The sequence below is a fragment of the Alexandromys fortis genome, unplaced genomic scaffold (assembly GCF_014885135.2).
Source record: "Alexandromys fortis isolate MF-2015 unplaced genomic scaffold, M_Fortis_MF-2015_v1.1 scaffold_116, whole genome shotgun sequence".
NCBI lineage: Eukaryota > Metazoa > Chordata > Mammalia > Rodentia > Cricetidae > Alexandromys > Alexandromys fortis.
This window is the reverse complement of record NW_026067998.1, coordinates 3,248,362-3,261,853: the sequence shown is the minus strand read 5'-3', so window position 1 is coordinate 3,261,853 and position 13,492 is coordinate 3,248,362. Positions and strand designations below refer to the sequence as shown.

At 42.4% G+C, this 13,492-nt stretch overlaps 2 protein-coding genes across 2 annotated transcripts; one reads left to right on the top strand and one right to left on the bottom strand.

Moving 5' to 3' along the window:
- Positions 1-1,053: 1,053 nt before the first annotated feature.
- On the top strand, positions 1,054-2,022 carry LOC126512651 (olfactory receptor 2T2-like). The gene has a single exon (XM_050160528.1). It carries the CDS (start codon positions 1,054-1,056, stop codon positions 2,020-2,022), a length of 969 nt encoding a protein of 322 aa, XP_050016485.1.
- A 5,959-nt stretch (positions 2,023-7,981) lies between these two features.
- Positions 7,982-8,950, bottom strand: LOC126512649 (olfactory receptor 2T2). Its single transcript, XM_050160526.1, has one exon. It carries the CDS (start codon positions 8,948-8,950, stop codon positions 7,982-7,984), a length of 969 nt encoding a protein of 322 aa, XP_050016483.1.
- Positions 8,951-13,492: the final 4,542 nt, after the last annotated feature.

The following is a 13,492-nucleotide window of genomic DNA, read 5'->3' as shown; positions in this document are numbered from 1 at the left end:
TTGTAATCACTGAAGATCCATAATAGAGCCGAAAGAAAAGTACCGGGAAAAGCCATGCTACCAATGGATTTGGAAGGGATCCCATTTGGATAGGCTAGGAACCCCCTGTCAAGCAGATCTGCCTGCCTTCTGACTGGGCAGTGACTGAAGAGATGACTGTGTTATTGGATGCAGCCATGCAGCCTGTATCACGGATCACTGCATCCGTGAGAAAGACTGCTATGCCCAGGAACCCAAAGTACTGCGTGCTAAGTAGAGATTCTAGGGACCACGATCTGAGAATTCTATCCCCAAGGTGTTTTGCAAGAGCAAACAGAAAGGAATACTTAAAGTATTTACACCTAACATAAGAGCCTTCTCCAGAGTACAAAGTTGTGAGATAGGGCAGGACAGAGCTGACCCTCACAGGAAGCTGTCTTCAATGGCTTGTTATTCTGATGTCCCAAATTTATTCATCAATATGTAGTAAACCTAATAGCAAAAAAGAAACAATTTTTACTCAAATACTTAGTCATATATTCATACCACAAGAATTCCTTTAGTCACAAGTAATATCTGTATAAAACATTAACATGTAATTCAACTATCAGGAGAGGAAAACATGAATTAATGACATTAATTTAATGAAGTAATAAACTACACTAGATGCAAGATAGAATGAATATTGGATAGTTGCCAAAGTCATAGAAAATTCAGCATGAAGTGATAAGACTCAAGAATTATGTAGAACATGGTTCGAAATATAAGGAAAAACTTTTAAAAGTACCATTGTTGATGCTTACATTTACTTCTTTCATCCAGCTTAGTTTAGATTCATGATGATCCATCAGAATGGATGAACTTGAGTTTAAACTTTGACTCGTGTAATGTCTTACTGCAAATATTCAAGCCAGAAATCAAGATGGTTAGAGATGAACATTCTTTCCTCTAACCTATATTGCTGAGGCCATGGCTAATGCCAAGTGCTTCACAAAAAAACCACAAACACAGATAATTAGTTGACTCTCCAACTCTTTATCTCTACAGCCCACGGAGCTGCCATGCACTGTGGAAATGGAGTCTATTTACCAGAACTCCACTGACTTCATCCTGCTGGGCCTCATCACACACCCCGCATTTCCAGGGCTGATCTTTGCTGTGGTCTTCTCCATCTTTGTGGTGGCTGTAACAGCCAACTTGGTCATGATTATGCTCATCCGTGTGGACTCACGTCTTCACACACCCATGTACTTCTTGCTCAGCCAGTTGTCCATCATGGATACGGTTTACATCTGTATCACTGTCCCCAAGATGCTCCAAGATCTCCTGTCCAAAGACAAGACCATTTCCTTTCTGGGATGTGCGCTGCAAATATTTCTGTATCTGACCCTCACTGGGGGAGAGTTTTTCCTGCTGGGCCTCATGGCTTATGATAGGTTTGTGGCTGTGTGCAACCCTCTACGGTACCACATAATCATGAGTCCGAGAGTGTGTTTGCTTGTGGTGTTGGGGTCTTGGGCCGGTGGGTCTTTGGATGGATTCTTGCTAACATCTGTCACAATGAGTTTTCCCTACTGTGGATCTCGAGAGATCAACCACTTTTTCTGTGAGGGCCCAGCAGTGCTGAAGCTATCCTGCAGAGACACATCGCTCTATGAAACTTTGATGTACGCATGCTGTGTGCTGATGCTTCTCATCCCGATCTCCATCATCTCAGTCTCCTACACGCGCATCCTCATCACTGTCTACCACATGAGCTCTGCCGAGGGCCGGCGGAAAGCCTTCGCCACTTGTTCCTCCCACATTATAGTGGTCAGCATCTTTTATGGGGCAGCCTTCTATACCAACGTACTGCCCCATTCCTACCACACCCCTGAGAAGGACAAGGTCGTGTCGGCCTTCTACACCATCCTCACTCCCATGCTGAACCCCCTCATTTACAGCTTAAGAAACAGAGATGTGGCTGCAGCTCTAAGAAATGTCCTGCGGAAACAAGGCTTCTCCCGCAGATTACAAGTCGGGCACGTGCCTGGGAAATACTAGCAGGATGGAGCAAAAAAGAAAACTACAAGCCAATATCCCTCATAAACATAGATTCTAAGATTCTTAATAAAATACTTGCAAATCAAACACAAGCAAATACCAACTAGATAATCCACTATAACCAGGTTAGTTTTATCCCAGAAATGAAGGCATGGTTCAAAATCACATAATTGGATTTAAAAACAAATGTCATATTATCTATGATGCAGAAAAGGATTTTCATGCTATACAATATGTCTTTAAGATAAAAGTCATAGAAAGAGTAGGACTAGATTAAACCCCAACATAATAAAGCCTACATACAAGAAAATCCACAGCCAGTATCGTCTTAAGTAGAGAGGAATTTGAGGCAATCTCATTAAAATTAGGAATAAGATGGAACTGTCCTCTTTCCACACTCCTTTTCAGTATAGCGCTTGAAGTACTCGCTAGAGCATAAGAGAAGGAAATTACATGAAATAAAATGGGAGAAGAACTAAAATTATTCCTGTTTGAAGATACGTTTTATACATGAGACTCCAAACATTCTGCTGGAAAATGTCTAGAAATGACTAACATTTTATCAAAGTGTGAATGAATCAACTTACAAAGATTTTTAAACTTTCCATATACCAATAACAAACCTGCTGAGCAAGAGATCATGGACACACTGCCATCACTATTGGCCTCAATAAAATAAAATATCTATGAGTAAACCTAACTAGAAAGTGAACAGCTTCTACCGAATATTAAAAACAAATAAACAAGCCCAATTTAAATCTGAAGAAAAATACCAAGGAAGAGAGCAGAGGCAATCACATATTCATATTTGTGGCCCCTGTAACCACTGAGGGCCCTATGAATATCCAAAGGTTGGGTTAACAACTGTGACTGTGTTGGCATCTATGAGTTGTGCCCCTACAGGGGCCATGCTGTACTAAGAGGTCTGCACTCCCACCCAGGTCCATAGTGATGTCCAAGTCAAAGCTCCTGCTGAGGGCTATGTCAGGATCTATAGCCCTGCTGCAACCAGGCTCTGTGTTTATGTCAGTGGTTCCTATTGCCATAGAGGGCTGTGCAGAGTCCTATAGTCTGGGCTGACACCTAAGGCTATGTTTCTATTTGAGGGCCATGTTGCTACCAAGGCCATACAGAGCTTGGTGGTCTGTGCTGCCACAAGGGACCATAGAGACATCTGGACCTAAACTGTGCCAAGTGTCATATCTATGTTCATGCTCCTACCACAACCAGGGTCTACACTGATGTGTGTGGCCCCTGTTACCACTGAAGGCCAAGCAGATGCCCAGGGACTGGGCTGTTACATGGGACATATTGGTGTTTAAGTGCAATGCTGCCACTGGGCCCGTGAAGATCTGGGTGACTTGCTTGGCCAGATAGGGCCCTGATAACATTCAGGGTATTCTGCTGCCAGTGGCCATGTCCAGGTACAAGGTCCTGCTGTAGCCTGGGGTCTCTGTTTCCTCCAAAGGCCATTATGAATGACCATGTGGATGCCCAGGATCTGGGATGCCACCTGAAGCCATGTTGCTGTTTAAGGGCCGTGCAGTCACGGTGCCCATACAGATCTGAGTGACCTGCAATGCCAGCTAGGACCATAGTAACAGCCCAGTCCTGGCTGATAACAAGGACCATGTCTTGGTCTGTGGTCCAACTGCAGTCAGGGTCTGTATTGATAACCATGGCCTGTGTTGCTACCAAGGGCAACATGGATGACTGGGATCTTGTGACCATGTAAGGCCATGTTAGTATCTAAAGGCCGTGCTGATGCCAGGACCATAGAGATCTAAGTGACCTGTGCTTCTGTCCAGGGCCATGGTGTCATTAGTCGGCATGCACAAGCAGGAGAGCATGGTGGATTCTGCCGCCATACACAAGAGCATGGTGGGTTCTGCCGCCATACACAAGAGCATGGTGGATTCTGCCGCCATACACAGATGATTCCAGGCTGTGCAGTGCTCTGTGTGCCAGATTTGGCTGTAACTCAGGAAAAAAAAGAGTTTATAGACTGCACGCTCATTCTCAGAGTTAAAGTGCTGAGTGTGGCTCCTACCTGGCGGCCCCAGAGCTAGCAGAAATGGTATGTCTACCATTTAGAAATTGGAGAGAGGTGGAGCCAACCTCTAGAGCAGCCACAACCAAGCTGCTTAGCATTTTAAAAGCTCTTCAAGACAGTAGAGAATTAAGGACAATGCAATAGGACAGATTCAGACATAAAAGACCTCTAAATAGGCCATATTATTAGATAAAGTACGTAGGCTTGGGAGAGAGAAGAAAAAGAGTATAGGAAGTCATAAAATAAAGTTAATGTTTAAAAAGGGGGTAAAGTCTTTAAAGAGACAGAGTACAGATAGTCATAGATTAAAAAAAGAAAAATAAGCCACATAAAAATGGAAAATTCACAAAGAGTCTGGATTCTATGTATTATTGTGTTTTCTTTAAATTTTTTGACTGTGAAGGAGCTAAGTACAGAGAGACATTTCATTTTATGGGCTGCTAGGCTAAACCACCATGTATATTATAAAAGTATTATGTCTTCAGAGTTTGGGTCTAAGGATATGATGCTTTGGAAAAGAGGTTCTTCTTTTGTTTTCACAGAAGATGAGTACCTATGGATTGCCTCCAGGCAAGTATGGTTTGATAGACCACGCCTTCCTGAAAGGTTGCTGTGAACACCCTCAAAAAATTACTTCATTCAACTGCCGACTGAGATGAGCAGGATACGCCATGAAAGACCTGAATAACAGCACCCCCATTCAGCATGAAGCAGTTTAGAGAGAAATAACTATGCCCATATTCCCAAATATTGTTTATAAATGTTCTTTTATATCTAAAGGGGGATATGATATAGATATGAATAATTTGCCTTGGCCTTTTGATAGGGCAGAACTTAGATAGGTGAGGAAGACAGAACAGAATGCTGGGAAGAAGGACAGACAGGCAGATGCCATGAATCTCCTGCCTGCAATGAACGTAGGTTTGAACCTTGCCGGTAAGCTATAGTCACATGGTGATACACAGATTTAATAGAAATGGGTTAATCAAGATGTGAGAGTTAGCCAATAAGAGCCAGGCAGTAATTTAATTAATACAATTTCTGTGTGATTATTTCGGGGGTTAAGCCAGCCAGGTGGCCGGGACGAAAAGCAGGCCCTCTCTCACTACAAGTTTCAATTTAATTTCTCTAACACCAGTGTCAAAACTATGTGATTTCTTCAGCAATAATGTTTTACCTTCAAGTTCTAGGTGGACAATAAGGACAACAGTAATATCCTATGCCCTTTGGAAATCCCTTGGGTTCCCCCAAGCAAGTCTGCCTGCCACTGGAGCTTTGATAAATAGTATAAGGCTTTTTGGGAGAGATTTATCACTCCAAGTGCTGTAAGTTCATTAAATGCACATATAATATATTCACATATTTATTTATTGATTTTTATTGATTCTTTGTGAAAGTTACATCCTGTGTTCTGATCCCATTCATTTCACTGTCCCTTCAAATCTGCCCTCTGCCCTTTCAACCTTCACCTCACAAATAAAATAAAATTTAAAGAAAAACAAAACAGAAACAAATTAATAAACTAACATACAAAAAGAAAAAAGAGTCTCAGCCTAGGAACTGTGGTGTGACACAGTGAGTCACACAGTTTACCCTTTAGTCCACTTACCTTTAGTTGTAAGTGTTCATTGCTGTGAGTCATTGTCTGTTTCAAGGCCTCTGGCTTCTGCTACACTCTCGATACTGGGTCCTCACTGGGACTCCTCTTGAATATCCTGTAGTTGACCTATGTCATGGAAATTCTGCAGCTTTTTACCTGCAGGTCTGGCCTCTTCACATGCTCCAGCAGTTCCCAGATGAGGTGGATGTTGGGGTGAACTAATTCATAGCTCTGGTTCTGGGCCTTGGGTTGTAGCTGGGTTGATCATCCCGCCAGGTTTCCCTCATCAAACCACCAGGGTGAGGCCTCTAACATTGCCCTAGCTACCAACCCCACTACAGCAGGTGGCAAGGAGTGGAGATGGTTCTGCTTTCATGCCCTCGCGTCTGGATCACCTGCACCCACACCATCAGGCCAGCTCTACTGTTTGCTACCCAGGTGAGATTCAGGGCCCACTCTCCCCAATGCTACAGCTGGTGAGGTGCAGGGCCAGCTCTCCCCAATGCTACAGCTGGTGAGGTGCAGGGCCAGCTCTCCCCAATGCTACAGCTGGTGAGGTGCAGGGCCAGCTCTCTCACTCTCATGTCCCCAAGGCCAGCTCTCCTGTCTGACACAGGTGACAGGGGAGGGCCTCTTCCCTTGCTCATGCCACCACATGGCAGATTGGGTCAAAGTTGGCTCTCTTGCTCTTATGCCCCCAGAGTCAGCTTACCTGCACCCCATGCCAACAGGGTCAGCTCTACTGTGTTGCCTGAGTGGAGGTATAGGGTCCTTTCTCCCAAGTGCTACAACTTGTGAGGGACAGGACAAGTCCTCCCATTCTTAGGGCCTCAGCACCAGCTCTTCCACCTACCCGAGGCATCAGGGAGTGGAGGATGAACAAGAGCATCTTCCTGTCAGCCCCCTACCACATAGCAGATGAAGGGTGGGGCCAGGTCTCTCATGCATGTTCATAGGACCAGGTCACCAGTGTCCCCATCCACAGGCTCAACTCTTTTGTGTTTCCCAGATGGGGTGCAAGGCCCACTTTCCCAAGTGCTGCAGCTGATGAGGGCCAGGGGTGGCTCACCCACTCTCATGACCCCAGGAAGTGTTTTCCTCCCTCCTGTAGGTGTCAAGGGGCAGAGGGGTGCATCTCTCCCCTGCCCATGCCACCATGTGACAGACAGATAGTGGTCCTACCTCTCCCGCTCTCATCCCTTCAGGGCTGGCTCACCTGCATCCCAGTCAAGGAGATCAGCTCTACTGTGTTTCCTTGGCAAGGGAGGGCTGCCCACTCTCCCTAGTGATGCAGACGGTAGGGGGACAGGTCCAGTTCTCCCTTGTGTTGCAGCCAGTGAGGTGTGGGACACACTCTGTTCATCCCTAGTCTCACTGTCTTTGGCAGTGGCAGAAGTCATAAACATCAACACAGACTGTGGCTGTGCCAGGGCCCTAGACTCCCATGTCCCCCTATTTATGACTTCCTCTCTTGGTGTTACTTTATATATATATAATTTTTTGAGTCAACTTCTTGTATGTATGCATGTTTAAGAATGACCACATGGGATTGTATAATATATTGGTAAGCTTGTACTATGAGAATACTAATGCTCCCTTCCTCAATAACCATTGATTGCTTGTATCTCTTAATCTAGCAGTAGAGCCTTACCCATACCCACACTGGCATATTAACCTGCATGTGTAGTATGCAGATGTTATTTAGGTAAACATACGACTGAGATTTTTATGTATGCAGCAAATCAGGCACCTGGTTTTCTGATTCTTAAAATAAAATTACATTCTCATCATTAAAAAATGTTTAATTAATGTTTAATGTTTGATGTTATATTTAAAATTAAATCCTCAAAGACTTGGAAAGCACTCCTGGCACTTTTGCATTAAAAAGCTGGCAAGGAGGACTGAGATTATTCAGCTTTAGAATATAAATTAGCATGGGTTGTTTGTAGGCTCCACCCCCCAAAGATGTTCATAATTAATACCAACACAAAGAACATATGGTCAAATGCTACACATAAAGATACCAGTACAGGGCGCTCCAGAGGGATGCTCATCTTGCCTGGGAAGATTCACAGTGCAGTTTGGCTGAAAATGCTGACATACTCTGCTGCTGAATTCAGACAGGAAAGTCAGTGATGCTGGATCTCTCTGCCTTTGATTTCATATCTCATTTTTAACTGGTGAGTACAACAGAGAGCTATTGCTGGGTGGTAAGCTTTAGATGATTAAACTGATGCTGAGGGGAACAAAGAGTGTATTTTATAGTAAGATTACAGCATCCACACCGGAGTGTTGGCTCCATCCTGCTAGTATTTCCCAGGCACGTGCCCGACTTGTAATCTGCGGGAGAAGCCTTGTTTCCGCAGGACATTTCTTAGAGCTGCAGCCACATCTCTGTTTCTTAAGCTGTAAATGAGGGGGTTCAGCATGGGAGTGAGGATGGTGTAGAAGGCCGACACGACCTTGTCCTTCTCAGGGGTGTGGTAGGAATGGGGCAGTACGTTGGTATAGAAGGCTGCCCCATAAAAGATGCTGACCACTATAATGTGGGAGGAACATGTGGCGAAGGCTTTCCGCCGGCCCTCGGCAGAGCTCATGTGGTAGACAGTGATGAGGATGCGCGTGTAGGAGACTGAGATGATGGAGATCGGGATGAGAAGCATCAGCACACAGCATGCGTACATCAAGGTTTCATAGAGCGATGTGTCTGTGCAGGATAGCTTCAGCACTGCTGGGATCTCACAGAAAAAGTGGTTGATCTCTCGAGATCCACAGTAGGGAAAACTCATTGTGACAGGTGTCAGCATGAATCCATCCAAAGACCCACCGGCCCAAGACCCCAACACCATAAGCAAACACACTCTCGGACTCATGATTATGGGGTACCGTAGAGGGTTGCACACAGCCACAAACCTATCATAAGCCATGAGGCCCAGCAGGAAAAACTCTCCCCCAATCAGGGTCAGATACAGAAATATTTGCAGTGCACATCCCAGAAAAGAAATGGTCTTGTCTTTGGACAGGAGATCCTGGAGCATCTTGGGGACAGTGATACAGATGTAAACCGTATCCATGATGGACAACTGGCTGAGCAAGAAGTACATGGGTGTGTGAAGACGTGAGTCCACACGGATGAGCATAATCATGACCAAGTTGGCTGTTACAGCCACCACAAAGATGGAGAAGACCACAGCAAAGATCAGCCCTGGAAATGTTGGGTGTGTGATGAGGCCCAGCAGGATGAAATCAGTGGAGTTCTGGTAAATAGACTCCATTTCCACAGTGCATGGCAGCTCCGTGGGCTGTAGAGATAAAGAGTTGGAGAGTCAACTATTATCTGTGTTTGTGGTTTTTTTGTGAATCACTTGACATTAGCTGTGGCCCAAGCAATATAGGTTAGGGGAAATAATGTTCACTTCAAAACCCTCTTGATTTCTGGCTTGACTATTTGCAGTAAGACATTACACGAGTCAAAGTTTAAACTCAAATTCATCCATTCTGATGGATCATCATGAATCTAAACTAAGCTGGATGAAAGAAGTAGATGTAAGCATCAATAATGGTACTTCCTTATATTTTTGTTTTTCCTTATATTTTGACCCATGTTCTACATAATTCTTGAGTCTTATCACTTCATGCTGAATTTTCTATGACTTTGGCAACTATCCGATATTCATTCTATCTTGCATCTAGTGTAGTTCATTACTTCTTTAAATTAATGTCATTAATTCATGTTTTTCTCTCCTGATAGTAAAATTACATGTTAATGTTTTATACAGATGTTACTTGTGAAACATCTAATCATCTAAAGAAATTTTTATGAGATGAACATATGACCAAGTTTTTTTTTTGCAATTTTAGAGATTTTATTTTTTTTTCTTTTTTAAATTTGTTTATTTATTAAAGATTTCTGCCTCCCTTGATTGGGGGAGGGGGAGGGAAATGGGAGGCAATGACCAAGTTTTTAAGTAAAAAAAAATTTTTTTTTTTTGCAGTTTGGTTTATTACACATTGATGAATAAGTCTGGGACATCAGAATAACCAGCCATTGAAGACAGCTTTCTGTAAGGGTCGGCTCTGTCCTGCCCTATCACACAACTTTGTACTCTGGAGAAGGCTCTTATGTTAGGTGTAAATACTTTAAGGATTCCTTTCTGTTTGCTCTTGCATGACACCTTGGGGATAGAATTCTCAGATCGCGGTCCCTAGAATCTCTACTTAGCATGCAGTACTTTGGGTTCCTGGGCATAGCGGTCACGGATGCAGTGACCTGTGATACAGGCAGCATGGCTGCATCCAATAACACAGTCGTCTCTTCAGTCACTGCCCAGTCAGAAGGCAGATCTGCTTGACAGGGGGTTTCTAGCCTATCCAAATGGGATCCGTTCAAAATCCATTGCTAACAGAGCTTTCTCCCCTACTTTTCTTTCTGCTCTATTATGGATCTTCACTGTTTACAAACGAAAGGAACTCCTTAATTGATATGGGAAAATATCAATAGCTTTAAAACTGCTGAATTATTTGAATGGATTCTCATGGGTTTTTTATTTGTTTGTTTGTTTGTTTTTGGATCCAGGAATACACATATCCTCTTCTTTAGTACACTGAGTGACATTGAGGAACTCGATGTCCCTGTATCTTCTAGTTCACAATGTCAAATAGTTTCTGAAACACTAAGCTAAAGTAAAGCTCATTTATACTGAAGCAAAAATTAGATAATGAAAGATAATAAAAACAACAGAGAAATAATTTTTCTTAACTTTCCTATAACATATCTCTTTGTTATTTTTAATAATCCTAATAGAAGAGGCAAAATACAGAGGGATAAAAGTAGAAAACATTCCTGTTAGTATGTACTAAAACATACGTCATGTTTTATCAGACAATGAAGTGAAAAAACCCTAAGTATTAAATATTAATTCATGGTGAGGTTGATAAAAATCAGGTACTTTGTCTCCTTTTATGTGAATCTGGTTCTAAGTCACTCATAAAGAAACTGTATTTAAAAGCATTACCAACTGAAGTTCCTCTTACAGAGCTTTTGCCATGACCATTTGTAAATTAATATGTTCATCCAGGCAGTCAATATTATTTTAGTGAGAAATCTTTGTTTTGTGTTTAGAAAAACATAGATTTTGTTTGTTGATTACTGATTTTCCCAAATCATCTTCCATTCACCCTTTAAATATATATTTTGAAGAGAACAGAAATAGCAAGCATATGACAACAAAATCAAGTTCAAAATAATCCAGGAAAATACAAATTTGCATTTGCATAAGTACACCAGTTAGGGAGTTTTGTTTCACGTAGAGATTCAGATCATACTGCACACTGCATTAAAAGACTAAGGATGCTCCTAGACACTCAACACTGGGAACCAGTGGTACCCAACTGCTTTCCACAAGCCTTAGCATCCAACTGTCTGGGTCTGCCTCCCAGAGTTGATAAGCTACTACCTCCTGAGTTACTGTCCAGAGCTCTAGCTCAGCATGGTTACCCTGGCTGACATATTACTTGAACTTCCAGTGGTTCATCCCCTGGCCTACTAACCACACCTTGTGCTTTGGCAGGCTATAGCCTGAGCAGTTTTCAGAGTGGGCTGTTACTGACTCATCTGGGCACCTGCACACACTTTGTTTACACCTACGGTGCCTTCTATAAGCCTCCTTAGATCCTTGAGACTTTTGTTCCTTTCTAGACTTGTTTTGTAACCTACAATTATGTGAACTATGGTATGGGATCTAAAAGTTAATTAGCAACTAAGATAGGAATGGAATTAAAAAAAAAAAACATGATTGCCGATCATTATGAGTACCAGGGTAAATAAAAAATATTTGCTGAGTTAAAACTAATAAAATTTAATGCTATTTAATAAAACTTGACAGTGTAAACAGACACAAATTTGACTATGTTACTAAAACAGCTTTCTCAGGACACCTTAATTCTCAGGACAATTTAATAGTCATTAAATTTGTTTCTGGATTATAAGCAAACTATTCAGTGAGTCAGTTCTGTTTTATGTAAGCTCCTAGAGTCTTACTCAAAACCAGAGGTGACATGCCTCTCCTGTAATGATGTCTCTCTTGTTTCTTCTCTAAGAAGACCCTGTCTTCTCTCGCAGTCAGCTAACCTTGCATTCTTGATCATCATTCTTCACTGCTCAAGGCCTGAATTTCCAGCACTAATTACAGTCTTCTAAAAATTGTAAAGATGCAAAAAAAAAAAAAAAAGGAAAAGGAGAGATGAGAAGAGAAAAAAAAAAAACAACCGTGAAGAATGAACAAAGATTTTTCAACTACATGATGTCACGTTCAGGCCTTTCCACTATTCGCTAGCTGGTTAGACCATCTTGAGTTGTAGCATCTCCAATTACCACCACACAGTCACCTATTCCAACTATACTGGCTAGAACGGAGGAAGCAAGGCAAATGTGGAGGATTTTTTTTTTTAACCCTTTGGGAGGCCCGACACCCAGCTCCCACATAAATACACAGAAGCTCATTCTTTCTTATTAATACCCTGCCTTAGCTTGGCTTGTTTCTAGCCAACTTCCTTAACTTAAATTATCCCATCTACCTTTGCCTCTGGGATTTTACCTTTCTCTATTTCTGTATATCTTTCCTTTCCTTCTTATTCTGTGTCTAGCTGTATGGCTGGGTGACTGGCCCCAGGCTCCCGCTTCTCTTCCTTTTTCAACTCCTCAGTCTCTGCCCAGATTTCTCCTTCTATTTATTCTTTCTTCCTGTCAATCCCGCCTCTCCTTTTTCCTGCCTAGCTATTGGCCATTCAGCTCTTTATTAGATCAACCAGGTGTCTTAGACAGGCAAAGAATCACAGAGTTAAACAAATGCGACATAAAAGAAGGCAACACATCTTTGCATCATTAAACAAATATTCCACAGCATAAACGAATATAGCCCATGTTAAAATAATATTCCACAACAGAGGCTGCTGCAGCTGTGACTCTTAGTGCCTGTCTAGATGGTTGGGTTTGTAGTTGAAAAGAACGGCAGAAGTCGGTGAGAGGAGTTTCACTACCTGTGGTCTTCTCCATAGAAGGAAGAAGCCATGGGAATAAGGAAGGTCTCTCTGATGGGCCAAAGTTCAGGACAGCATGGAATGGAGGTGTCATCGAAATCCATTCAAGGTCAAAGAACCTCACTATATCTTAAAGGAGGTGCCCTTTGAGTGAGTACAGATATTATTCCTTCAGGTGCAGTTTTGACCAACTCCTCTGACAGGCTTTCTCAGGAGCCCAGGACCCCTGGACCTTTGAGAGTTAACTCCTAGTGCCCTGCATGGGGAGGAAAATTGGTGGAGATGTGCTTAGCTTGTCCACTGTTCCTGCTACACTTACTTTTTTTTTTTTTAAAAAAAATAACATGTTTTAACGATTTGTTGATTTTTATTGTATGTACATCAGTGTTCATCCTGTATGTATATCTGTGTCCTGTCAGATCCCCTGCAACTAGAATTACAGAGAGTTGTGAGCTGTTCTGTGGGTACTGGGAATTGAACCTAGGGCTTTGAAAGAGTAGCCAGTACTCTTAACTACTGAGCCATCTCTCCATCTCCAACTCTTGCCTCACTTTCAAAGGACGGTTCTAGAACATTCTCAGAAGTGAAATGCCCTGTGTGCTTCTGTGTCCAAGGCAAGGTGTCTAGCTCTGGTGATCTATAAATACCCATGGTCGTGACTGTTTCCCTATGGAGAATTTGATAAAGTTTAAGAAATGCAAATATATATATATATCAATGATAGCTATTAAATCTAATTGTAGATCTAATGGAAATTTCTAGCAAATAAATTTTATTAA

What these genes read in the sequence shown, in the direction of transcription:
- LOC126512651 (XM_050160528.1), top strand. Translation starts at nt 1,054, where the DNA reads ATGGAGTCTATTTACCAGAACTCCACTGACTTCATCCTGCTGGGCCTC.
- LOC126512649 (XM_050160526.1), bottom strand. Translation starts at nt 8,950, where the DNA reads ATGGAGTCTATTTACCAGAACTCCACTGATTTCATCCTGCTGGGCCTC.